Source organism: Anastrepha obliqua, chromosome 2 (genome assembly GCF_027943255.1).
Source record: "Anastrepha obliqua isolate idAnaObli1 chromosome 2, idAnaObli1_1.0, whole genome shotgun sequence".
Classification (NCBI taxonomy): Eukaryota; Metazoa; Arthropoda; class Insecta; order Diptera; family Tephritidae; genus Anastrepha; species Anastrepha obliqua.
This window is the reverse complement of record NC_072893.1, coordinates 5,590,791-5,617,950: the sequence shown is the minus strand read 5'-3', so window position 1 is coordinate 5,617,950 and position 27,160 is coordinate 5,590,791. Positions and strand designations below refer to the sequence as shown.

Below are 27,160 nucleotides of genomic sequence, written 5' to 3'. Positions count from 1 at the left end.
AGTCGAATAAAATTAATCGCTGGGCGATACTCAAATAACCGAGTACTATCGGTTAACCATTCAGTTTTAGTTATTCGAGTACCTCAAACTTTTGAAACCAAGTTCTAAGTTGTCATTTCCTCTTGCCGCTTCTTCTTGTTCCTATTTAGGCAGGAAGTATATGTACTAAAATTAGATATTGTCCTTGCTATTTCAACCATCCAATCTTGTGTCGTCATCGCTTTGTGTAAAGGAGACAAGACTCTGAAATACGATGATTTGGAAACCACTGATGATCTAAAGGAATGTAGATGGACACATTAGAAGTGCTATCGTTAAAATAAAAGATCGGGTGTTTATTAGACCTGTAGCAAAAAAGGATGAGGTTCTTTAAAATCTGAGAAGATTTAACTGGGGGAAGAGTTGAGGCAAACATTGCAAACTCTACGTTTGAAAGTAAAATAATTTTTATTTAAATTTAAGAATATTTGACTCGCTTCAAAAAACGATATTATTCCTCAGGGCGAATCTTTTAAAGGTAATAGTAGACCAGCTGATTTGCCATGTACATTAGGACGTCAATGAAACGACGACAAGCCGTTCTATTCGCTACATAATACTAAAGGTCGAATCATTTGAAATCCAGCTCACGTAATACACCATAATAATACAATACATATAAAGGAAAACAAAAATCAACTTATTTTTTTACAGTCAAAATTGTTACATTTCAATCATAATTTAGTCCAGTGGATGAAACGTCGCTAGTTTGCAAGTGATTCAGCTGGAGCGAGAGCGTTACCGAACGAACAGAAATAAATTAAACAGATCGTTCCCAGCAAAGTATAATTGCTGAATTATCAACTAATATACAGCCAAAGTGACAAAATTCGTGTGAGTCTAATCTCTGAAGTGAAATTCCGCAGCGGATATAGAGCATGAAATTGAGTGATTTTCCTAGTTTCTCATCTTTTGTGTCAGATGAAAAATATTTTGATATGCTATAAAAGGGGCGGCAGCCGTAGCCATATGAATGAGTTATATAGGAAATAATAGGGCGCCTTATGTATACAAGTTATTTCAAGAGATTTTTGTTACAGCAGAGTTTTTTTGTTTGTCGCTTTTAAAACTATGTGGCTACTCTGATCTACCTCCAGGTTTGCAGTTTCTCTTCGATTCACTTATCGGTGTGCGATAGCTAAAGACAAATTTCTTTAGAAAAGTTGTTCCGTATTTGTTTTCATTTAATTTAATGCTTAAATTTTTATTAGATGAGTGATTGAAATATGGTTTATCAATACTTATGAAAATGAAGTGGTAGCACAAATTATTTGACAACTGCTGAATTGCTCTTACAAAGTGAAAAATCAATCAGAAAAAGTGGGGAAAATTTTGTCGACATCATCAAATATGAATGTGAATGCCATCGAAAAAAAATAAAACAATAATTTTATAGATTATCAGCCTTCAAGGGACACTAAGCTGACCACGTCGGTGCATAGGTTCTATATGTAATTAAAAAAGTCTGAAAAGCTAATTATTGCATATCTGAGTTTGGGTGGAAAGGTGTTGGGTTTGCGAAATGGCACTAAAAAAGGTGAAAGGCAATTTCGAGCGTATGTTTGATAAGAATCTTACGGATTTGGTGCGTGGCATAAGAAATAATAAGGATAATGAGGTAAGGCATTCATATACAATTTAGTGTTAGAATTATATTAAAACAAAAATATTTAATTTAGATATGTACTAAACATGACTACTATATATTGAACCATTTAGCATATACAAACATATATATAGTTGAACAGGAATCTGTAGATATACATATGAGCATATGTGTACACACAAATATCAGGTAGTTTACGAAAACCTCTACTTACGTATGCCAGTGCATGTAATGTTTATTCCTACTCGTTATCAGTTAAATAATTTAGATGTAATATGTACGTATTAAAAACATTTGCTTTTTGAAAAAAAAAAAAAACAGTCTCGCTTGTATTGTTTTAAGTAGAATATTGGCCGCTTCACATCATAGTGCCGGTCACGGTTCGTTCTCGGTAAAGTAAAATATTACCGAGTAAGAATCAGTGTGGTTAAGTCGAGGTTTTATCTGATCCCGTTCCAATAACGATCAGTCGGCATGGAACGGGAACAATATCCGAGTGTGAATGTTATTACACTAACACAGGACGGAATCGTGAGCTAAGTCAGGCCATATATGTAATATAAACATAATGAAATTTTACCCGAGAAAGAACTGTGATCGCCACTATGGTGTAGAGCGGCCGTAAATATATTGGACTTGAAGCAGAGGATATTTCTGCAGGAGGAGAAGGAAAGTTTTTGATGTTTTTTGCCATTAAGCTTTACTACTCCTTTTACAAATTTACTAATTTTTTTCAATCCTTGAGTTCATAGATCAAGCGTTATTAGAAAGCCGACTTGCATGACTTAAAAAATGTGGTTTTTTTGCTAAATATGTAGGTCAATAGCTCCGTGTTGAAAAAATACACGCGATATTCTGCAGCTGCTAGTAGTTCCAAGTAGCAAGAGTTCTCTCATCTGCGCAATTTTCGAAATATGGCTAATACCTAGTACAGACAGATGCAATAATTTCGGGTCATTGTAAGAATTATAGATTTTCCTGACCACTTTTCGTGTGGACCTTGATTTGTGTATAAATCTCCACTTTTTGTGATATTCGGCTCATTTGATGGACCTTTCTGCCCAAGATCTTTGCGGCTAATCCTATTTAATTTAAAATGTATCATAATATATTGTGGCTAGATAAGACAGATAATATAAAACTTACAATTATATTGCAAAATATTCTTAAAAAATTGGTTTAGTTTGTAAGTAAGAAAATGAATGAAGTTAACTACTACGTATGAGTTTATTAAAATTATTAAGTTATATATAAGATTGATTTTAGATGTATTCTTCTGCCAGACACATTCTTTAATTTTGATTTTTATAATTTTTAGGCCAAGTACATCGCACAATGCATTGAGGAAATCAAGCAAGAATTGCGCCAGGATAACATCAATGTCAAGTGCAATGCGGTGGCCAAATTAACATATGTGAGTACAAATAAGTTCACAAATATTGATTCGTTATACAGTCACTATAAAAGCAAAAGGTACTTTATTTGAACTCGTCAAAGTGCCGACCATGTCCAAGTTGCACCATGCACAGCGTACCCCTCTTGACTCTTGTTCCATATTCATGCTGCATCACACGCGGCGTCATACTCAAATTAAAATTATGCTATAATAACGTCTTTTAGTTTGGTATGCTCTACTTTTACTTGCTGATAATATGTATCTGCAAATGTGTTTATGCACACATGTACATACATACATACCTACAAACGTATTTACATATATGTGCGCTAAGTGACTATTGATTTTCTCTTATATGCATCAATTAAGACATTTGAACGCAAGACAAAGTATTAATTAGATACATACCATACTTTACAGATTCAGATGCTCGGCTATGATATCTCCTGGGCCGGCTTCAACATCATCGAGGTAATGAGCTCCTCGCGATTCACATGCAAACGCATAGGGTATTTGGCGGCAAGTCAATGCTTTCATCCCGAAAGTGAAGTAAGTGAATTGTAGACAAACGAAAAAGAAGAACAATAAAAATATAAAATATTTACATTGTTTTGAATTAGTTGCTAATGCTAACGACAAATATGATACGTAAGGATTTGAATTCACAAAATCAATATGATGCCGGTGTGGCCTTAAGCGGCCTTAGCTGTTTTATCTCACCAGATTTATCACGAGATCTTGCAAATGATATTATGACACTGGTAAGTTATTCTGTTTTCAGAAAGAATACAAAATTAATCGATTACTTGATTGTAGATGAGTTCCACAAAACCATATTTGCGTATGAAAGCCGTCCTTATGATGTATAAAGTGTTCTTACGCTACCCAGAAGCATTAAGGCCTGCATTTCCTAAATTGAAGGAAAAACTAGAAGATCCTGATCCAGGTATGTGCCAGAATATTATAGAAACTGGAAAGCAGTACAATCTAAATGTACAGAGGCTTTTTTAAACATAAAAAGGTTAATTTTTATAATTATAAATATTAAAATATCAAAGTTTCTACTGCATTTTGTGTTGTTTAACCTTCCGTTGGGCACCCGGGTCTGGCTAGACTGGCTTTTTCAACTTTGGACGTGGATGTAATATATTTATATTATAGCTAACGTCTTGAGCTTCCAGGTGGCTTCTTAAAATTTAACCTTTCAAAACGGATCCTCGAAGGAACGAAAAAAGGTCAAACCCGGGTGCCCAATGAAGTTTTAAGTAAATTTTAAGTAAATTTTAATGAATTGAACAAAATAGTTTTTAGTTGCGCCAATTACGCGTATTTTCGTTTATGTGAAATGTTATACACTCCTTTTCTGTTCAATACCCGTGGGAGCGTAATAATTTTCATCTAAAAAAAAAAATCTCTTAGATATGAAAAGGGAAGCACTTCGGCCTTGAGATCTTTTGTGCTCACTGACAATATTCTCTTAGTTGATAACGAATTTTCCTTTAAAAGTTAAAACATTTTCTTCATACAAAACTCATTCAAACCGCTAAAGTCTCGATAATATAGATACATATATACGCATATATAAGAATAGCAAAGCTAAAAATATGTATTTAATTTATATTTTAAAGGTGTACAGTCCGCTGCAGTCAATGTGATTTGTGAGTTGGCTCGCAAAAATCCCAAGAACTATCTACCGTTAGCACCTATATTTTTCAAGCTCATGACAACGTCTACTAACAACTGGATGTTAATTAAAATAATAAAACTGGTGAGTATAACTTTGGACTGTTCCATATTCTATTCAATATCTATGTATGTATGTACTACGTATAAGCTACGCTCTATGCTAAGTTAGCACTTTTAGGTTTTATTTGTACGATATTAATTTTTATGGAACGAGTAAAGAACTGCACCGTTTCGCTAGAAAAAAAATGCGTTCGATAGAACTTTTTATTGCAACGACGCTAAAATGCAGAAACTAAAAATGGAGGATTATTGAAGATCAAAGGTAAATTTTACGTATTTTAAAAACCACAATACCTCGAATATTACTTGACCGGTACAAAATTAAGACCATCATTAGAAAGGTAATTAAAATACCTTTCTTCCATAAAAGTTACATAAAACAATTTTTTTTTTCGAAAATTTTCCCAATTGACAATTTGCGGCGGCCGCCGTAGTCGAAAGGTTGCTGCGTTATTACCATTCGGGAGCACGTAGGTTAGAATCACCGCGCATGAAACAGCAAAATGATTGGAAAAGTTTTTTCTAATAGCGGGCGCCCCTCGGCAGGCAATATCAAACCTTCGAGAGTGTTTCTGCCATGAAAATGTGCCTCATAAAAAGCAATTTGCCGTTCGGAGTCGGCTTAAAACTGTAGGTCACTCCGTTGGTGGAGCAACATCATGACGCATGCCACAAATATGAGGAGAAGCTCAGCCAAACACCTAGAAAAAAGAGTACGCGCCAATTATTTATTTACTTTTATAATTGCTTCCGTTTTTGTAACAATTAAAGTTTCCGCGCAATTATTTTGGCGAACTTGTGAGCACAGATACACTAAAACCAGCTGGGCAATGCTCACCCTTACTTTTTGTTTGAGAAAAAAAAAATGGCATTAATAATGCGACACTATTACAAGAAAAGAAAACACCATAAAAAAAGTTAGAAAGTTTGGATTTTTCCTAGATAATAAAGATTACATAAGTATGCTGTTACGACCTTAATGAACAACCTTCCGACCTTAATGCACTACCTTCCTCTTTTCAGTAAATTTAATTTATCGGAGTCGATTTTCACCGCTTAGCAAAGTACACTATCCTCTTAACAAATGTTCTGTGTTGGTGTGCCTTACTTTTTTCAGCTGATAAGTTTTTTCTGTAGATATCAGCGATAAACAAATTTCTGCCTTTTTCGACTCAGAGCGGAAACCAAAATGATCCTTATATATGAGTCTCATGTCGGTTGGGCGGGAGGAGGACTATCGTTGCTTTCATGCTTTCTCTCTTTTTAATTGTTAAATCTGTAATATTTGATTTAAAAGAATCGTAAGCATCCGAGGTTCTGTCACGAATGTATTGCAACTTAATTAAAAAAAATTGTCATGAAAATGTATTAGGCCACATAAAAATATTTTTATAAAATATGTAATTATTTTAGTAAATTTTTATTAAATTGTATACATACATAAATTATTGCTACGAATAAGTTTTACTTAAGCGAAGTTCTTTCCTAATTATTTTTACGCGTGTCTTAGCGAAAATTTATTTTTAATTTGTTCTATAAATTATTTCTCTTTTTCTCTCTTACAACCGATTGACTCGATTACTTTTATGTGGTTTATCTGAAATAATGCTGAATCTTCGTATTCCAATAAGTTTTCCAGCCTCACGACAATCGAGCCAGCTTTAGGACGCAAATTAACTCAACCCTTGATTGAAATCATTTCCAGGTTTATATTAAATCACTATTTCGATTAATTTTTTATGTCTGATTTAATGTTTTTTTTTTCTTTTTACAAGTACACTATTTAATAATCTTGCATTTTAAGTGGCATTGTAACTTTAACGATTGTTTTAATGTACAAGTATTGTTTGGCTGAATCAATTTTATGCACAAAAGCTAGGTTTCATATTTAATTTTACTCTTTTTTTGCCTTATTATGCCCAAATAATTTGTTTATAATTTTTCGATTGAAGTGTTTGGTTCATGCAGAAGACTCAATAAAGTATTAGCTCTTAATGTTATTCGAATGAATATTACCAGATTCTTATTGTCAGTTGCCAGGAATTCCGATTGTCTTACTTGATATCGAAACAAACCTCTAAAATTTGCTGTTCATCTGCTAATTGCTATTTCATGGTATTTGCACTGGCGATTGGCATTTAGGCTAATACGAATTCTCTATAAATTTCATTCAACTTAGCGCAAAGCGAATCCAGTATCTTTCTTACTATCGCATTTCCATTTGCGTTTAAGTTTTTGAGCAGATAATCTTGTAAACTTTCGGTACAACAAAATCACATTTGATGAAATTGTAAATTGTGAAGGTAAATATATACCAAGGGAATTCGTTTTATATTATCTACTATTTATAACAGTTTATTTGACGAGTAACGTTTAACAGTTTATGAAATTTGTGAATATCGTAATTGTGAAACAATCGAAATCAAAGAAACAAAAAACTGTTTGATTAGTTTATGTAAGTTTTATGTATGTGATTATGTATTTATAATTTCTTTGCTTGTTTCTTTTCTCTTGCATTTGCAGTTTGGCGCTTTAACTCCTTTAGAACCCCGGCTAGGAAAGAAATTAATAGAACCTCTCACAAACCTTATTCATAGGCAAGTTTCATTGTCGTGTTATTGTTATTGTCATTTTAATTTAATGCTCATACATGACTGTATGTACGTATGTATGTGTATGCAAGTGCATGCATACATATGCACAAACATTAAATGTATGTGAAAAATTTGTTTTTATTTTCAATTTTAACAAAAATTCGATGAATTCAACACAAACTCATGAATAAAATTTCTTTTAAGTACTTGTCACTTTTCAAAAGCAAATCGTTATGCACTTTTGCTACAAAATTACTTAATTTTTTTATATTAAAGAATGCACTCATTCACACATTCAGCTTTTTTATGCAATTAAAATATTCATACGCATATAACCAGTTTTATCCTAAAACCTTGGAAACTTGCAACATATGAAAATAAGTAACTATTGTGCTTCTCTCATTATCCTTAATAGTACGTCCGCTATGAGCTTGCTCTATGAATGCATAAATACCGTGATCGCCGTACTCATCAGTATCAGCAGCGGAATGCCAAATCACAGTGCCTCAATACAACTTTGTGTGCAAAAACTGCGTATTCTTATCGAGGATTCCGATCAGAATTGTAAGTATGGAAAGTATCAAAACATAATACATAAATAAATAAATATGTAAAGGGTGACGCCTAGATGTGAGTAGTGAATAATTCCTAGACGGTACCTTTTATTATGTGACCTTTGACATAAGTTGGGGAGCGTAGAATATTACACGATAGAACACCGCGCTCAAACTATTGAAATTTATTATAAAAATGGTCGATCTTTAAGCACAACATATCGGAAAATTTTCGTGATTTTTTCGTTCAAATGAGTCGACAATTCAAAGGTTGGCGAAAAAATTTCAAGGAACTGGTTCTGTCGAGGATAGGAAAAGGACTGGCAGACCAAAAACTGGGCGTTTTGTTGAGAATATTGCTGCTGTAGCGCAAAGTTCAACATCGATATCTCGACGTCCTCAACAATTAGGTGTTCATAAATCGACTGTTTGGCGGATTTTACTTGTAGATATGCTCTTTGCGGGCATTTAAATTATGTAATTTTTCACATATTGCTGTTAAGAGCCTGAAAGATGCTAAATTTTTACGTGTTTTATTTTAAAACAACATCTAGGGCATTTTTTGAAGTAACCCTAATATACTATACAGTGATGGCCACTAATTTAGCAGTCTAACGTAGCAAACAAAATGTTAGTAATCATAAATTTTTCTCGGAAGGTGGTTTACTAAGTAGGGATTATGTACCGCGATAATTTTAATTAAATCGTTACTTTTATTTACAAAAAATCCCTTGCAAACTCGCAAAACGAAAATTTTGGATTTTCTGTGGCATCCACTACCAGGTTTTATTTAGGTTGACATTTTACCGGTTGTTCTTGTTGTAGCAGTAACATTTTACCGGTATCTCATCTTTCGGTAAACTTTAGGTGTGTTCATACAAAAAATTATCCAGTAACTTAACTTCCGAGAACTCGCTCTCAAAGAGAAAAATATTGAAAAAGTACGTGAACGCAAAATCAGTAACAATTTGCAAGTTTTATCAACAGCTGATTAAATTGTTGGTGGGGAAAATCACAAAATTTAAAAATGTTTTCAGTTCAACTACCTCGTATTAAATTGAGGAAAAACAGCTTTGGAAACCACATCACGTCAGACTTATTGAAACTATTATTAAATTTTTGAAATTAACAAAGTTAAGTAAGTTAATTTAAGCCGTGATTTTAATTAGACTAGACAAAGTTAAGAAACCATCATATTAGCAACAAAACAATTTTACCAAGCGAGCCGAAGGTCTTAGTTACTCGAGTTCCTAATTTGTAGTTAGGCGATTTATCGCTTAATTCCTGTATTATAAATAAATAAAAAAGAAAAAAATCATGCATATAAAATGCAAAATAACGGGCTTAGCATCACATTTTTTATTTTCTTCACAATAAAGTGTTCCATTTCATCATTGCTGTCAGATGACAGTTTTGTTGTGCAAACACAACTTTCTACCTGGCAATGTAGACGGCCAAATTAATTAATGATCAAGAAGTACAAACATAAAACACAAAGGATACCTTCAATGCTTTCGATTTGTATTTCAGAAACTGCAGCAACGGTGACTGGAGGTTGTGGTTAAAAAGTGCATACCGCTATATCATTGGCCGATTTCTATTTAATATATGACTCCAGATGAGCTTTATAAATTTTATCTAAAATAAATTTACTTACATTCTCCATTTCAATCACCATTTTTATTTAAATCTAGAAATTTGACTCAATTCAAATTGTTTTTATTTTGCGATCAGCTTGTTTTTCTCACTTGCAAATTCTTATAAGTTAAAGTTTTTCCAGTAAAAACTTGCAAATTTCAAAATAAAATGTCATTTTGCTGTCTCACTTTCCCCTTCTTTGCAAGTTTTTTGTATACATGAACACCAAAACTTGATAATTTGTAAAACAATTGTTACAAATTATTTGCTTCATGAACAAACCTTTTATCAGAAGTTCATTTTTTAACGATCTACCGATTTTGTTCTAATTAAGTGCTTGGAAACATCGAGCAAACGGCCGTAAGAGCATAGCTGTCGAGAGAAAATTTAGAGCGTTAACTCATGCTTAACTTCACAAAATCTTTTCATGGTTGATGTATAAATAAATAATCAATTATTGCTTTGAGGTTCAAGAGGAATTCATTGGTTTTCAGATTTTTCTATAATTCAATATTTACACCTTTCCTTACTTAGTGAAATACTTGGGACTTTTGGCTATGTCGAAGATCTTAAAAACTCACCCGAAAAGTGTACAAGAGCACAAGGATTTAATTTTGGCGTGTTTAGACGATAAGGACGAATCGATACGTCTTCGTGCACTTGATTTGCTGTACGGCATGGTATCAAAGAAGAATCTCATGGAAATAGTCAAGCGTCTATTGGGACACATGGAGCGCGCTGAGGGATCATTATATCGCGATGAATTGCTCTACAAAGTAATTGAGATTTGCGCACAGAGTTCGTATTTGTACGTCACGAATTTCGAATGGTATTTAACTGTACTAGTGGAATTGATTCAACTGGAGGCAGGTTCCAAGCACGGTATGCTCCATAGTGAATGAGTACTTTAAATTTAACTCAATATTTTTCATATCTTCTTTAAGGACGTTTAATCGCTGAGCAACTCCTGGATGTTGCCATACGCGTGCCAATTGTGCGACAATTCGCGGTCAATGAAATGACCAATTTGCTAGACACATTTTCGGTGTCATCGCAAAGCAATTCAATGTATGAAGTGTTATACGCTGCAGCGTGGATTGTTGGTGAATTTTCAAAGTGCGTGAACTGCATTAAAATTGACTAATTTTATAAGTCACTAATTTTTGTCTTTATTTCTACAAGCAGTGACTTAGAAGATGCGGAAAAGACGTTGAATATTTTGTTGCGCCCACGTCAAGTGCCCGGTCATATACAGGGTGTGTTTGTGCAAAACGTTACTAAATTATTTACAAGACTGGCGACGACATGCTTGGAAAATGAAGATGTGAACGGTCTCATCAAGGTGAGTTTCAAAGTTCATCGCTGTTGTTTGTTTGAAAGTATTTAAGCCTTAACAAATTCGCTCTTTTATAGCTTTGCGATCATGTCCTAGAGAAATTGCAAAATTTTATTAGTTCAAATGACATTGAGGTACAAGAGCGTGCAAATTCCGCATGTATCCTAATTGAAATGCTGCGCTCGCAATTCAACAAGCCTGCGCCTAGTTCTGAATTGAATTACAATCACGACGCCAGCGCCACATTGAATATGCTTTCCACGGATGACAATGAAAACTTGGCCCTGCATGTCCAATCGGTTACACCTGCCACTATACCAACACATGCTATTGAAATCGTTCAAGAGATGGCATTACTGTTTGAAGGCGAACTTATTCCAGTAGCGCCAAAGGCGCAACGCAAAGTTCCTCTACCGGATGGATTGGATTTAGATGAGTGGATAAACGCGCCACCTGAAGATGAAAGTAGTACCTCGTCCCAGGAGGATAAAGATGAACTGTTTGTATCATCAGTGCATAATGAGGACGGAACGTTGGGAAAGCGTCGTAAGAGTGAGGAGCTGACGCCTGAGCAGATCGAACGTAATCGCACGGCGCGACTAATAGAACAGTCACACAATCCACACTATCTTAAATCATCGCCTTCAGCAACGGATGTAAATAAGCAGAAAACAGCAAGTACAAACAATTCGGGTTACAATGCAGATCAATATGATAATATTGATGACATTCCGATTTCGGAGCTGTCCCTGGATGTACCGCTGCAAATAGGAGGTTAGTCGTTTACTCCCATATGCCCATTTGTGTTGTTCTTAAAACTATTTATTAATATGATTTCCCCAATAGTTATGAAACGCTCTGATCGCTATCTCTTACAAGAGAAGACAATAAGCAAAGAGAAGAAAAAACATAAGAAGTCGAAAAAAAACAAAAAATCAAAAAATAAAGTGGCATACAGCAGCTCAGAATCGGAGGATGGTATGTTGCTGATATTGAAAAGAAATGAACTGACTTGCTTATATAAAAATATAAAATTACACTTTAAATTTTCAGATTCCAAACCACTTCATATAGTGAACACCACTATGGACATGCCTGAGGGAGTGGCTCTGTCGGATAGTGAAGATAAAGATTCTAAATTCGATCCAAATGACCCACATCGCGCACTGAATATAGAATTGGATATGTAAGTCATAACAATGCTTGTTTTTGTCACTGTAATTATTAATGTATTATTTTTGTAGCCCTGATTTGGAAGAATCAAAAGGCCGGTTCCGAGAGGTTAGCTCTGCGGCTAATAACATAAACAATAATAAACGCACTTTAGGTAGCGAAGTTGAATCTGATAAGAAAGCCAGCAGCAAGAAACGTGAAAAGAAAAAGACAAAACGCAAAGAAAAGGATGTGGACGAAATCAAAGTTCGAAGCAAAGAAAGTGTCACTTCAAAATCGCATTCCAAATCAAGATCAAGGAAAAAATCGAAGAATGATGAAAATACAAACAATGCTAATTTGTTGGATATTCCGTCAGAAGTGGATAAAAGTTTAGCACCTCTAACGGTGGCAAGTAGCAACAGCCCTATGGAAAAACGTAAGAAAGAGAAAACGCATAAATCAAAAGATGTGACCGACGAAAGTGTTAGTGGAAAGAAGGAGAAAAAATCCAAACATCATCATCACCACCATAGCCAGAGTAAGGAAAAGAAAGAGTGCCATGGATCGTCAAAAGGAGGTTATGAAGAAGCCATTGGCATTTCAACACCAAGTAAAGAGGTCATTTAATTTGCGATACACATACATATACATACATATTGCCTGTATAACCGTCCTCCGCTATTTGAATTTTTGTCTAGCTACAAGAGCAGATAGATTAACCAGAACTTAGTATAACAATACGCAGAGTCAATTATACTTTGCAAAGTAAACTGGCAGAAAAAATACGTTGTTGAAGCTTGTTTTTCTCGAACATAAACTCATATTTGTTATATAAATACGTACGTATAAATAATATACTTTCAGAAAGTTGAAAATTGTTGCATAGAAATGTGTTCAAGTGCATCCAAACATTTTTAGAAATTGTAGGTGCATGAAGCACTTTGTATAGATGCTAATGCTAAAGTTGTACATCAAAACTCATTCGAACATATGCTAATTACACGTGTATATTGAAATTGTTTCCAAACGAATCAATGCGTATCCTCACACACATAAAACATTATTAATAAACATGTACTAAAATAACCACACAGCTTCTCTAGCTTTAAAGACTTCAAAGAGACATAAGCAAAATTAAACTTTTATATAAAAATTGTACACTGAGAAACGATGGCCAAGTAGTGGTATGTGAATTGGATAGAGCATATTCATATATAAATGCAACTACAATCGTATATATATATATATCCTACTAATAGACTAAAGGAAAAATCATAAATTCGCATTCTTAATCTCCTAGTTAAGGCATGAACTCTAATAACATATTACTCTATTGTAAAATACATAGTAAGTTTGTAAAGTAATGTATAACGATCGAACAAATAAAATTATATAATAATCAACGTAATGCAATTTAATTAGTGAGGAAACTATTCCCATGTCATCTCCAAACCAGAGTTTAAATCAAGACGTTTATGTTCTTTTTTACGAAGATTTCTTTCAATTCAACTCTGTGGAAAACCAAAAAGAAAGAATATATTTTTACTATATAAAAATTTAACCAAAAGAGGTTTAAAATACTCATAACCCTCCTCAAGGATAAACTGAGAATGCTCACGGGCATTCTCACAGGTCAGGTCATCTGCACATGATCGAGACATGGTCCACTGATTCTTGTCGTTCTCCTTGAATGTAGCGCTATAGCTCGGAGAAGGTTGAGACATCTCGGCCAACTGCAGCCAGAAGAAAGGCACATACGCTCAATCCAGCCCAGCTCTATCCTGACTTTAATAAGGGAACTGGGTATGGATGAGGAACTGTGATGTGCAGATTGCTTAAAAAACCATGTGGTCGAAGTGCAAACCTCGTATCTATCTATCTATCTATCAAATTATGGATGTATTCGTCGCGCTCAATATGTAATTAGAACAATTAGCCTGTTGCTGATACTCAGCGGATTTGCTGCCGCAATATTGCAGACGTTATTTCGCACCGAACGTGTTTTGTCAAAGACAATGCGAACACGGACCAAAAGCTTCGTTTCATTTGAACTTGATTTTACGCTAAAAACAATAATAAACTTGACAGAATTATTTATTGAACAAAAACTTATTTTTCTCTTCCAGTGAAAACTTTTATATTGCGCTTGATGATGGCCAATATTTTACAGATAGAACTCCCGCTTCTAATTGCTTACCAAAAAGAAAACAAGTGTGTATTTTACCCAACCACTTATTTTTTTATTGCATTGCTGAGTTTTATAAATGGGTCAGTACTGCTATAAAAAAATATTTCAATAGCTCGAACAATATCTAACAAAACGTTCAAACGGGATTAAAACGCAGCTCTGGTTACCACATTATAAAGAGTGATCAGATACTTTTTCCAATAAAGTTTTTTTTTGACAGATCACGCGTTACATTTTCAGTATTCATTGACATTTTATCATGAAGAGTCTTACGCCTCCACAATGTTTATAAGTCGTACAATTTAATACGAAAATCGACGCTCTGTGAAAAGTGTTCCTCGTGCGCTCAAGGCAGGTGTTCAGCGAGGAGGCCCATTTCGGGCTTAATATCTACGTCAATAACCAAAATTGCTGACTGAAGAGCAACCCGAAGCCATTCAAGAACAGTCTGTACATCCATTAAAAACAACCGTTGGGAGCGGCCTATGGGTTGGTGGAATCATCGGTACATATTTCTTCAAAGACAAGGCTAGCGCCAACGTAACAGTGAATGGTAATCGCTATTACGCCATGGTAAACGACTTTTTGATACCTGACATTGCAGCCCATGAACACCACAACACTTGAGTCCAACAAGATGGCGCTACTTGCCATACAGCCCGTGAAACAATGGATATACTGCGTCGTCGTTTCAGTACGCAATTTATCTCTCGTCTCGGACCACTGGATTGCCCACCAATTCTGACATCACACCTTTGGACTTTTATTTGTGGGGGATAAACCACGAAGCCAACATTATTAAAGTTATTCACGAGATACCGGCCGAAGTCTTGCAACGAGTCATTCAAAATTGGTGTGTGCGGATGGCCGAATTAGGGCACAGTCGCGGCCAACATTTTTATTTAAAAAATAAATGTCATTAATGGTTCTACACAAAAATAATAAAGACCTCTAAATTGATCACCCTATATGTTATACATGTACCTTAGTGCGTAAATATGTTACTGGACATCACAATAGGCTGCTTGATAAGAGAAAAAGTCGATTGCAACACATAACAGAGCAGCAGATTTTTCACTTTAAAAGAAAAATAAAATGAAACGGTTAATATGAGTCTGTAACGCTCTCAGTTGACCGTAACGCAATGCCGTCGCTGAATACAAGTATCATATACAACAATTTTACTTGTTTACTTAGAATTGTTTGAGTCAAATCGACATAATTTTCCAGTTGTTGTAAAGCCCATTTAGAGAATCGATATCAAAGCGAATGGCGGTTTGCACAAAGTTAATCAATTGCATTTCATTTTCCAGTTAATTTAACCTTATAAACGAATATGCCGACACGTCGATGCTGCGTTGTCGGAACGACCTAGATTTATGTGCTACATTGGACTGCCACTACCCATTGATTCGAACTTTTGTGTCTACAACAACAACAGCAATGGGTTTATGTAGAACTATCGAACTTATATAAGGCGCTATGATGCATTATGTCAACCAAACGAACAGATTCTGGAATTCACTTTCGAGTAGAGTTCTGCCTCCTGATGTCACCCATCCAACACCTACACAACGAGGCACAAATGCTCCCAGTAGCGGAGCACAACAAACTGCTCAGCAAGCAGTTCCTGCTAGGGTGCTACCGCAGATATCTTCCTTGCAGATCCCTGCTTGCGCCAGAGTCGCCTCCTAGGCACGTCAGGAGACGCCTTTTAAGCAACGCCGACGAGATCCAGGACAAACGTTCCCACGACAGTCGGTTCTACGTAACCGGAACGACCCGGATTTGTATCCGGCCAAGGACTGTCACTTCAACAGCATTCCTCGTATATGCACGGGGAATGTTATGCTGCTACAACAACAACAGCAAGATCCAGGACAAAACTGACAGAAATCTACTGGATCAGACAGTGTTTAGACAGTCAATAGACGACATTCACCGGGAGACCGTCACCACCTTCTTAAACTCCCGTCCTGTGAATGCCGCAATCGGAGTCCAACCACCACCTCTAGCAGATGAAGAGACACGTGTAACACTGGCACAATTACGTTCTGGATACTGTAGCAGGTTAAACTCCTACTTATCCAAAATTGACCCCGACATACCAAACATATGTCCGGCATGTGAAGGTACCCCGCACGACACTAACCACCATTTCACATGTCCTTTAAAACCTACTCATCTAACACCCCTCTCCCTCTGCACTCAACCCGTCGAAACAGCATGATTCCTGGGCCTACCTTCTATTACTGTTAAAACAACAACAACAACGATCACTACTTGAAAATTTTCGATTATGAACTTAAGTAAATCAAGTAATTTTGAATAATTTGAGCGGTGCTTGTTTTTATTATCTTGGTTTCTTTGTCCTCTCTCTTTTTTAAGTTTTACAAATCATACATACGCAGTGCTAACGTCGTTGGACAGCTCACACTGCTCGATCACCATGTATCTAGAGTTTTACTTCCGAATGAGATTAATTGAAATCTTCAGGTGATTGCATTGAAATTCACTCGGAAGTGAATTACAGAACTTGCCAAATATTTCATTTTTCATTCAAGTTTCTTTTTTTCGAAACTTTCAATCGTGAGCGATTCATTTTTATATCGTCGAGATATAATAAAGAATTTCTGGCACTTTCCTTAATGCAAAATATCTACATCCGTCAGTGTCAAATTAAGATGTAATTTAAAAGGAAATCAGCCAATTGAAAATTTGAATTTGCTCTGAAGCGAATATGGCTACGCAAATTACACCTTTCAGTCTATCGCATCCTCAGAAATATTGCGCATACTTATCGCATATATACCGTCACTCCGAAAATCATATGAAAATTAAAAAAAAAAAAATTAGTAAAGAACTGAAGGACAATTCCAATCAAACATTCACTTATTTCAAGTTCATAAAACTAAAAAAATTAATGATTCCTTCCTACTAAACTCGAAATAATCTGTCTTCAACTACATCATTGCAAATTTAAAATTTTATTGATTCAATTTATTTTTTTAGTTGGCAAGTTTGGACCATTTCAGGTAACAACTATATATATACATATAACACACTTTTCTTCCATGAGTACTATTTGAAAATATGGTGTATTTATTAAAAACTTCAATTTAAATGTGCTCAAGCATTTCTTGTGCTATTAATATGTCAAAGTTGTTTTCTCTTCTAATAACAGTAATTATAGGTATGCTTGACAATTAGTGAAATTAATAAAGTTCCACAAATTAATATTATAAATTTATGTATATATTTATTTAGGTCTTAAAATTTCAAAGTTCTGGTACGTTGTGGTATATACTTTTACCATTAACAAAATTGAGAATCATTGATTTAAGAAAAGTGTAGAACAAAACTTTAAAATGTATTCATTTAAATGTTGGAATTTAACAAAAACGTTACAAAGAATTTATTACATCCCACAATTTCTTTTCTTTTCTTTTTTTTTATATTCTTCCCACCACATGCATAGATAAAATATTGCATTTTCTTTTTTGCATATTTTTCATATTATTCGATTAAATCTTACGAGCGAATGCTTACAAGATCTCACAACACGCCATATAGATGCAATCTTTTTGTTCAGCTAAAAATATAGGACGTATTGAAGTTGCAACAGAAGTACATGGCAAAATTTGGTTGGCACTAATCTGGTGGTTACTAATATCCTTTCGCAATTTTCCTCCCTTCTTTGCCAACACTAATTTACGTTTTACCTGGTCATGCAACAATTTATTTTTGGCATACTGGCAATTAATTTTTGTCTTAGCCCAGAACATCAATTCTGCTGTTTCAGCATCGTGAATAGACGAGGGGAGGTTGAAATTGAAGTTGGATTTTGTATTTTTAATGTTAACATTGTGTTGCTGTTGGTGAACTGCCTGGCACCGCGGTGACATTGGTGAATGTCAATTTACAGTTGAGTATCGACTGCCTGCCAAACTTTTATTTCCATTAAACATAATACTCATTCGCATATGCTCGAAGGTCAGCGGCACACACAGCCGCTGATCTCGTTTCTTGTAATACTCATTGAAATCCAGTCGTATACCGAATAGTTGAAGATTATGGTCGTTATGGGAATTTAGCGTCAACAAGAAACACCGTACTGCCTTTTCATAATCGGCGCAAATGTTATCCAGTGATTTGGTGTAGCTCCCAATGAATTGATCGAATAACTTATGTTCCTGATCTCGCTCCAATTGACGCTCTGCAGTTACTCCAAATTCTCCCGCCTTCTCGGATGATATAATGTAATTTTCAAACTCCTTGCGTGCCGATAGCTCTTTAAAACAGACTTCGTAGAATTTTTCCTGCCACAATTCTAACCGTATTATACCATCGTAAACATTTTCCATATTTTGGCATAACTGCCCGGAATTGGAGTCAAGGAACGCCCCACATTTAATAGCATTAAGGAAATCATCATGAGCGTCGAGTATATCATCTAACGCTTTTGCTTGCTGCACACGATCCTGTAATTCGGCCCAAGAGCATTCGATCACTTCAAAAAGTATGTAATACTGCATTTGGTGTATGAAATGTATCATTTCAGATGTGAACAGATGTAAGCGATAGAGCACCTGATTCAGTTCACTCGCCATGGAACGGAGCGGCTGTAATGGAAAATTATAGCTTTAATAACGGCATAAATAATGGAAAAAATCCGGACATATTTATGTATAGTCAAATACCCTGAAAATTCAAATTCAAATTTAAATTTCACAAATTCGGCCATTGTTGCGCGCCATCATAAACATTTTGTTTGCCGGTTGCTTCAATCTTTTCTTCGTCATTTTAAATAGTAAATTAACGTTAATATAAGAATTGTCAAGGAAAATATTATATTTGATGAAAACTATATTATTTTTATTTACTTGTTTACTTCACCTATCTATGCAAAATAAAAGGCGAACATCAGAAAAGTATCAGCATAGTAAATATTTGCAACAGGGTTGCATATGTTTATAAGTGCTGCAATACCAGCAATACTGCCGTTTTATTACGTATCAAGATCTCAAAAAACAAACAAATAATAGAGAAAAGGTATAAAAAGTGTGAATTAATAGACGACTTAAATCGAAATATCGACAATGAAAAATCAATGTTTAAACACTTTGATATCTTATTAAATTCTATAAGAGCTCGAAATAGTAATAGCTAGATTTAGAAGCACTCAAGTAGAATGACAAGAAGCAAGAAGTTGTGAAAAATCTAAAAACAAAACCAGCTGCGAGATCAAAGGCAAATGTAAGCAACTAAACAGTTCTTCTAGTTTCTATAATTTGTAAGTTGGTAAGCTTCAAACGAGAATGGTAGAAGAAGAACGATATTTTTTTTTGCATTTGATAAAACATTAATCCTACGAACAAGTATGGGGTTATGGTATGAAGTAAGACCCTGGAATATTCACATTCAAACCACCAAATTATAAAAACAAAATACAAGAATGTAAATGTTTTTGCCCCACTAAAGTCGCTTTGTATAAATTCGCCCTGGTGTTTTTTTTTCTTGATAAACTAGTCATCTCACAATTATATTAGGAAAATATTGTCATACGCATTGCCAAAATGTTGCATACTTCATATGAAAAAAAAAAAACAAAAAAAAAACTGTAACACTTCTGCAAGTTATATACTTAATATAAAGAAATGAATACAAATGTATTGAACGATTGACTTTCGGTTTTTGTAACAGTTCAAGTTTTTGCATAACTATTTTGATAAACTTGTGGGCTAGGACTCCTTACGATGCCCCGCCACTTGTTTTGAGAGAAATATTACGAATTTTCCAATGAAATTCACAGGAGATGTTGATTTAGTGCTTATTTTGCTAAAACTAGCACCAACACTATTCAGTTAATAATAGTTTTTAAGTTATTTGTTAATAAAATTTTGTCTCTTACTTTCACCAAATTTATTTTAATAATTATTTAAACTGTGTAACATACACACACGTTTCTAACACTTTTTATTGATATATACCATAAATTAACAATTTAAATTGCATTTTTAAGTTGCAAACTCTAAATATGCCAGCCAAATTAACAATAACTAAAAAGTTTCCATTCCATTTGTGGAACAACATCAAGACGCACACCACAAATAGAAGGAGGAGCTCGGCCAAAAACCTAACAGAAGTGTACGCGCCAATTATTTATTTTTTTTTTTAAGCTTCGCTGAAATGGAGTCCTGCCAGAAACAAAAAAAAAAAACAATGTGAAAAACGAGGCAACATAGGAACATAATTTCCACACACTCTTCTCTTAGAATAATGCAGCGCTTTTTTTTAATATAACTTATTTATATATGTATATTTATCAAATATTAATAATATAGTGAAAATCGCGCGATATTTATTCCGAATTTTTACCATCAGCGCTTTTTTGTTAAATAAAACATATATATATATGTATGTATATAGGTATATATATATATATCAAATAATAATAATACAGTGAAAATTTGGAATAAAAAATCTCGGCGCTATTTTTTTAAATAAAACATATATCTATGTATTAACAAGTATATCAAATAATAATAATAATAGTGAATTATGGAAATGTTCCCGAATTCAACAGTTTTGTGAGTAGAACACGAAAATATGACTACCCCAGCACTTTGCAGAATAAACTCAACATTGTTCCGAGAAAACGAACGCTATTATATAGTTACTGGTTAATTCTTAGTGGAAAGGAGCTAAATATTGTTTTCTAATATTGGTAACCCTAATGCATATGTTTATGCGCTCATGTCGATAATGTTGTTCATGTTGCCAAGCCTGACGGCAGCATGTGTATAAACATTGTGAAGTGTTTTAAATGGAGCATTCGTCATAAAATCCACATGCGCAGCAATTTTTTTATTTACTTGACATTTGATTTTTCGGCTGTCAGCGTTGTGTGGACTTTGATTCTGGTGCAGTAAAAGCCTAATAATTTCAAGTTTTGTAAAAATTTATTAAACATGTCGCTTGCTTCTGACGCCGTTTTTCAAAAAATTATCGATGGTCTGAAAGTAAATGAAGCCAAGGCAAAGGCTATTAATGGTGTCTTCCTATATAAAATTACTAAAGATGGAAAAGTGGCAAAAGAATGGAGTAAGTAGTGATTTAGTTTAATTACTAAAAGGTGTGACTTTGCTCTTCCTTTAAAATATATTAACTCAAACAACAAAAGTCGCATAAAAAGATTAAGCATAATTTTTAGATAGGGTTCAATGTTCATCAATTACCAAGTTATTATTTTTTGCATATGTTTACAAAAGCGAATTTTTAAATTACATGCGTTTAACAATAACTCATTTTGAGCAGATATTTACCTATAACTAATATTTTCTATATTTCATAGCCTTGGACTGCAAGAATGCAAAAGCATACGAGGGTCCTGCCAAAGATATTAAAGTCGATACTACGCTGACTGTGTCCGACGATGACATGGTGGACATTGCTCTGGGAAAACTCAATCCACAGGCTGCTTTCATGAAGGGAAAACTCAAAATTTCCGGAAACATTATGTTAACCCAAAAGTTGGCCCCTCTGCTTAAGACAGATGCTAAATTGTAAGGATTTGCATATGCACTATGTGCAAAATAGTCTACAAAACATTCAATGCAACTGGGAGATGTAGAAATATTGATTCCGTTGGAATTCTACTCTTGGTGTATAAGTTCAATATTTGGGAGATAAGTTCAAAAGTTATATTTTATTCAATGCAAAGGGCATAATAAGCATTGTTTTATGAGCATAATTTAACTAAATAATTGTAATTGTATTGTGCAAAATATATACATACTGTTTGTAAGATTGGATGTACTGGTTCAGTAAAACAAAGTTTAAATCATTTTGTACTTTAGCATTTGTTTCTACTTCTCTACTTGTCTTATCAAACGTTTTTTTTATTTGGGATTAGATTACCTACTAATCACTGTGTATTAAAAGTGTATACGTAGAAACCCTTCATTGTAGATTATCATGCCATGAATAATTAATGCCTTTTTATGTTGTTTCTTGCTATTGAATTTTGCACGTAAGGCAACGAATACTAGACTCATTAATTTCATTGCTAAGGTTCAGATTTCAACGATTACGAGTCACTACAGGTATTTCACCTTTCGAAAAGCTGTATTTTTTATCGACTTAGTAATAATTAGCTTCTTTGGAAGTGAAAATTTTATGCTTTTTCGCAGTAATCAATCCTCTAATACTTCATTTTAGTTTCGATTTTAGAAAAAATTAAATTTTCACTGTAATGGCTGTAGTAATCCCCGCCAAAAATTGCATTCGAAATTTTTGACGTAACCCAATACATACTTCCAAATATTCATTTAATAATTGCGTCACCTAACCGATTGGGCAGGGCGATGTAACATTCAATTTATGAACGAGCGAACGAGCCATTATTTGTGAATCTTAAAGATAGCACATCCAGTTTGTGTTGGAAACTCAGGAAAAAAATATTATTTTAGTCTTACCTTGGCATTGCACTTTTGATCCTTCCAGATTTTTGATGAAAGCACAAATTCCATGTGTTTCATACGCCATAACGGTTTAAACAGTATTTGATAAATGCCCATACATGGTTCAAGCATAGTTGCTAAGGGACCACGCACGGTATACTGCAATGATAGTATGTCCCAACCGACGTCGCCATCACATGGAGTCAACAATCGTACATCTAAATGATTGAGAATTTCCGGATCATCATATTGTGCGTTTGTAGAACGTATTGCGGCATCCATTATCGATGAAAGATCGTATGAGTAAAGCTCCTTAGCCGGTTTATCCAGCTCACATCTACAAGCCAAAAAGAAAATTAATATATATGGTATCTTTCCAAATATGTAGTATTATCATTGGCGTACTTCAAATTTTCCATAAGAATTCCAATGAAGTCTCCCTGTCCTAGCAATAGATAACGACGCATTGCTTGTAGGTGTTCAAGAAGTTTATGAGGGCCCATGACTATATCTAGGACGCGTTTTGAAGTATTCAAGTAAATAGCATCGATGGTTGAATGCAACTTTGTATCGGCAACGTGTGAAAATATATGATCCGCTAAAATACAACAATTAACTTTATACGTTTAAACAAAGTCCATAAGGCATTACTATTCAACCCCTTACCATTTTCTTCAATGCATTGGCGTAGTTCATCGCGTCCCTTTACCGCTCTATTATCTTCACATATTTCACAAAGGAAATTTATGCTTTTTCCTGTAACCAGAATTTTGTGTGCCATTTCCGTAGAGACAAAATTTGGTAGCATAGCTGTGCGAACACGATACTTATCATGCCACAGACGATCGGGTCCAACTTCTGCTAAACATTCAATAAAGAACTCACCATGCGGATCGTTGATTTCTCCTTCTAGCAGCCAATGTGAAAGCATTTGATATAGTGGACCACAAATGGCGAGCAACAGTTCACGAACTAAGGACTTTACTGAAGGGTTGCCGTTATTCAGAAAACTGTGTACCGTCGAAGCAAGCGCACCACCTTTTTTCTCCTGGCACGCCTCGGCAATGGTAGCCAACCACTTAAGCCTCTTTAGTGCATCCACCGACCATACGAGAATTTTCATCAATGTAAGACGTTCTTGACGCATTGGTACGATACTATTACCTTTTAAAATAGTATTGTGCTCAAAATCTCTTTGTCTATTCAACTGGAAGGAGGATAAGTTATTGTTTTTGGTATACTATTTTGAGTGAATAAGAACAATTTTTAAGGAATACCTGTTCCTGAAGAGTAGCGACCATGCCATAATATCTGGTGAGCTCATTTTTCAGCGCAGATATAAACCCTTGGCCCATGAGGCCTAAGGGGCACAAACCACTCTTGGTATCTGTATATGACTGTACTAGGTCGTGGTAATAACTGGAATGAAAACATATTAAGTCATATTTCCATTAAATCTCTTCTTAAAATATACCCCAACTCGGAGAGTCTCAGCAACATGCCAGCCTGCACTACGTTTAAAGTCTTCGCCTTTGAATCCAATTTAAAACGGCCTGAAATTACGTCCTTTTTAAGGTATTTGCCTTGTATACCCATGAATGCATATATGATATTTTGTACAATGTCGTCGTTGAGATTATGCTGAATTTCAAGTGATTTACCACCGTCGGCACGCAGAGGTAAAATTTTTAATCGTGGCCCGCCACTGCCACCTGCCGAATCACTTTCAGGGGTCATTCGGCGAATAGCATTTCGTCCAGATATCATTGGCGTGTGTTGATATAAAGAATTTGCCTAAAAGAAACGTATCTTAAATATTTGAATGCTGCGTGTAAATTCTAGCTTACATGTGTTGATTTCATGGCCGACGGAAGCGCGGATTGCTGCAAATGCGCTTGTGCAGAAGATTTATGTAACAAATGTGAACGTATCGATTGGAGCGCAGAATTAGCTGTAGTCACTAAATTGCTGCGGTGGTTGTCACCGATACAACTATTGTATCCATTCTCGGGAGGATATTTGGAGTCAGCCATGAAGTATAAGAAAGTCAGCAAAGCGGTACGTTTTTGTTCATCCGGAAGCTTTCGAAAAGGAAAAATAAACATGAACCCTTTTTTATAAATACTCTGTCAATATATCGAAACTTTGAATTTTATTTGGTTTGAGTATTGAGCAAAAAAACAAAAAAAAATGTTTGGGGAAAATATTCAAAAAATACGAATTCAATTAATTTAGCAAAACTCCTGGATAGTTTGTTGAACTATAATATTATTTATGCGTACCGATGCTTTTAGCTGCTCGTGAAATTTTAAAAACATTGCGCTATTGTTTCCAATTCCTGTTGTATCCTCCGAAGAGCTTTCGCTATCGACTCTTGCTGTTCCAGTGGGCAAGACATTCGATGTTGCGCTTCTTGAGGCTGTGGCATCAAGATTGCGTGTGATTTTCGTCAGTAAAGAGGTTTCGTCGTAAGGCAATGTTGAGCTCAAAGCTGTCGGACAGTTGGATATATACTGTGTTACGTGCCGCAAAATTTCTTCTGCAAAAAAAAAAAAAAAAAAACAATAAATAACAAAGACAAAACATGAATGGATTACTTTCAAATAGCATAATTTATTTACACGCACGTAAATAATTCATGAACGATTTTTGAGCAACATGAACTTGATTATGGATTTAGCTATGAACAGAGAAATAACGCACTTCTTTCAAAAAAATGTTTTTTAAATAAATGTCAACGTTGCTTTGAAATATGTTTTTACTCAGTCTACAGACACATAGCGGCAGATCAAATACCGTTACCAACTTCATCCATTTACAATTGTAAGACTAAACAATTTTTAATTTTTTTTTTAACGAAATGGACGAACTCTCTGCGCGAAGCTGTGTACACCTATATACATACATATGTATATTCAAGTTTTTTTATAAATTGCTTTCAGAAGAGTGTCAGTACAAAGTGCCCATTTACACGATGTCTCCACTGGAAGGGAAACATTTTGTTCAGGGGTGAAGGACGGCCGGGGAAGAGAGAAGGGAATTTGTCTCCTGTACTGGCGACACGCTTTGCTCTTCTTATTCGTATTTCCAATCTTAAAGCAATTTTTGACAGTTGCTTCATTCGTTTTCTGCTTTTGTGGAAGAAAGTTCTAAGTTATGTGTTGGTTTTCATACAAACGGAAGAAAACAACGATGACAAACATCCGAACGCTGCTTGGGAAATGCACGATTATTTTTGCTAGTAAATTAGGTATAATTTAAAATAGTTATGGGACATGTTTATGTTGATTTCTAATTTTTCCCTGCATTTCTAGATACTCAAGTTAATTTTAAGTTAATTATTTACATATGAAGTTTTTTTAATTTAATTTTTTTTATTCAAGTATAAGAATTTATAAATATATTTCAATAAAAAAAACAAAAAATTGTTTATTATTTAACCAGTTTGCATTTTTCATTCATATATTTAAGAAATTGTTGACGAACGTTTTCCGCTTTACATGTAAGCGCGTGCGAGAATACATCCGAACCATACGATGCTAAAGTATTAAATGTCAAAATGTCGCCGAAAACAATTTTGCCCGTGTGCCCGCGAATGAGACATGAAAAGAGAATTTCCAGTGTCTCCATTCCAGATGTCTCCGTGTGTAAATGGGGTGAAAGAAACAAAGTGCTTATAAAGAAATCAATAATATAAAAAGCTACTTACTGTGATTATCAGAAGGGCCGGCTAAAGTTTTGCATAATTCCTCTAACAATTCATAGATATTCTTAAAATTACTACCACTCCCATCTCCACAGCCACCGCTATCCAAAACATTCGTCGACATTATTTATACATATACAGAAACCAAGCTGTGGGCAGACCTTGTGCAGTTTTTTATATACAAAACGACCTCAAATTGCACTGACTGCACTACTTTCCTATTTAGAGTATTTCAATGTGTACGTTCTTATTTTTTAGCTCCAAATAGTGCGTTGTATACAATTGGCTCCAGTCACACTTAATAAATTTTCGCAAACAACTGCCAGCGCTTTTCTTTTTCTGACGGATGCCTTTGGTCTCAGCTTGTTTTCATTTACTGCAAACATATATAATTCCACAAAATATTTCAGAACTAAAAAAATAACACCTTTTCATATACAATTTATTTATGCATTTTTTCTATAATATTCAAATGCACCAAATAGCAAAATTTGCGCTTAAATATTGTGCGAAAAGGAGAAAGATAAAACTAATAAAAGTTGTCAAATTATTTTGAATGAGTGTTTAGAATCCACTTGGAATGTAAGTGGTAAATTGTGAATGATAGGTGCATTTAGAATTAGTAGAGAACTTTAAAGTATGATATTAGTATTAGTTGATTGAAAATTTAATACCATAATACATAAAAATATATTGTTTAAGGAGATGGACGTCTGAAAATGGTATTTCCATTTAATGTA

The 27,160-nt window shown here is 34.6% G+C and overlaps 3 protein-coding genes across 5 annotated transcripts; 2 read left to right on the top strand and 1 right to left on the bottom strand.

The window, feature by feature from the left end:
* The first annotated feature begins 1,167 nt into the window (after window positions 1-1,167).
* Window positions 1,168-13,472, top strand: LOC129237460 (AP-3 complex subunit delta). Of its 2 annotated transcripts, none has more exons than XM_054872235.1 (15): window positions 1,168-1,657; window positions 2,964-3,059; window positions 3,462-3,590; window positions 3,662-3,802; window positions 3,858-3,987; window positions 4,670-4,809; window positions 7,311-7,384; window positions 7,797-7,945; window positions 10,108-10,455; window positions 10,518-10,689; window positions 10,759-10,915; window positions 10,987-11,683; window positions 11,756-11,887; window positions 11,963-12,095; window positions 12,154-13,472. In XM_054872235.1, the coding sequence occupies exons 1-15, from the start codon at window positions 1,562-1,564 to the stop codon at window positions 12,689-12,691; spliced, it is 3,132 nt and encodes a 1,043-aa protein (XP_054728210.1). In that variant the 5' UTR covers window positions 1,168-1,561; the 3' UTR covers window positions 12,692-13,472. The 2 variants fall into 2 exon arrangements, with proteins under 2 accessions (XP_054728210.1, XP_054728209.1); XM_054872234.1 differs by having other exon boundaries at window positions 10,756-10,915.
* Window positions 13,473-17,220: 3,748 nt separating this feature from the next.
* On the bottom strand, window positions 17,221-26,921 carry LOC129237210 (gamma-tubulin complex component 3). 2 transcript variants are annotated; one of them, XM_054871734.1, is made up of 9 exons: window positions 26,424-26,921; window positions 24,997-25,253; window positions 24,562-24,795; window positions 24,189-24,508; window positions 23,992-24,133; window positions 23,381-23,921; window positions 23,120-23,312; window positions 22,730-23,051; window positions 17,221-18,874 (listed from the first exon to the last, which is right to left on the bottom strand). In XM_054871734.1, the coding sequence occupies exons 1-9, from the start codon at window positions 26,542-26,544 to the stop codon at window positions 18,167-18,169; spliced, it is 2,838 nt and encodes a 945-aa protein (XP_054727709.1). In that variant the 5' UTR covers window positions 26,545-26,921; the 3' UTR covers window positions 17,221-18,166. The 2 variants fall into 2 exon arrangements, with proteins under 2 accessions (XP_054727709.1, XP_054727710.1); XM_054871735.1 differs by lacking the exon at window positions 26,424-26,921 and adding an exon at window positions 25,342-25,551.
* Window positions 21,112-22,110, top strand: LOC129237211 (peroxisomal multifunctional enzyme type 2). Its single transcript, XM_054871736.1, has 2 exons — window positions 21,112-21,356; window positions 21,607-22,110. Exons 1-2 carry the CDS (start codon window positions 21,224-21,226, stop codon window positions 21,819-21,821), a joined length of 348 nt encoding a protein of 115 aa, XP_054727711.1. The 5' UTR covers window positions 21,112-21,223; the 3' UTR covers window positions 21,822-22,110.
* Window positions 26,922-27,160: the final 239 nt, after the last annotated feature.

Bases quoted from the DNA above. Each gene is read 5' to 3' on its own strand.
- LOC129237211 (XM_054871736.1), top strand. From the start codon at position 21,224: ATGTCGCTTGCTTCTGACGCCGTTTTTCAAAAAATTATCGATGGTCTG. The intron at 21,357-21,606 runs GTAAGTAGTGAT...TATATTTCATAG, and splicing joins AAAAGTGGCAAAAGAATGGA to CCTTGGACTGCAAGAATGCA.
- LOC129237460 (XM_054872234.1), top strand. From the start codon at position 1,562: ATGGCACTAAAAAAGGTGAAAGGCAATTTCGAGCGTATGTTTGATAAG. The intron at 1,658-2,963 runs GTAAGGCATTCA...TATAATTTTTAG, and splicing joins GAAATAATAAGGATAATGAG to GCCAAGTACATCGCACAATG. The intron at 10,916-10,986 runs GTGAGTTTCAAA...GCTCTTTTATAG, and splicing joins ATGTGAACGGTCTCATCAAG to CTTTGCGATCATGTCCTAGA.
- LOC129237210 (XM_054871734.1), bottom strand. From the start codon at position 26,544: ATGTCGACGAATGTTTTGGATAGCGGTGGCTGTGGAGATGGGAGTGGT. The intron at 23,313-23,380 runs GTAAGGGGTTGA...GTTGTATTTTAG, and splicing joins CCAATGCATTGAAGAAAATG to CGGATCATATATTTTCACAC. The intron at 18,875-22,729 runs GTAAGACTAAAA...TTTCCATTACAG, and splicing joins ATCAAAAGTGCAATGCCAAG to CCGCTCCGTTCCATGGCGAG.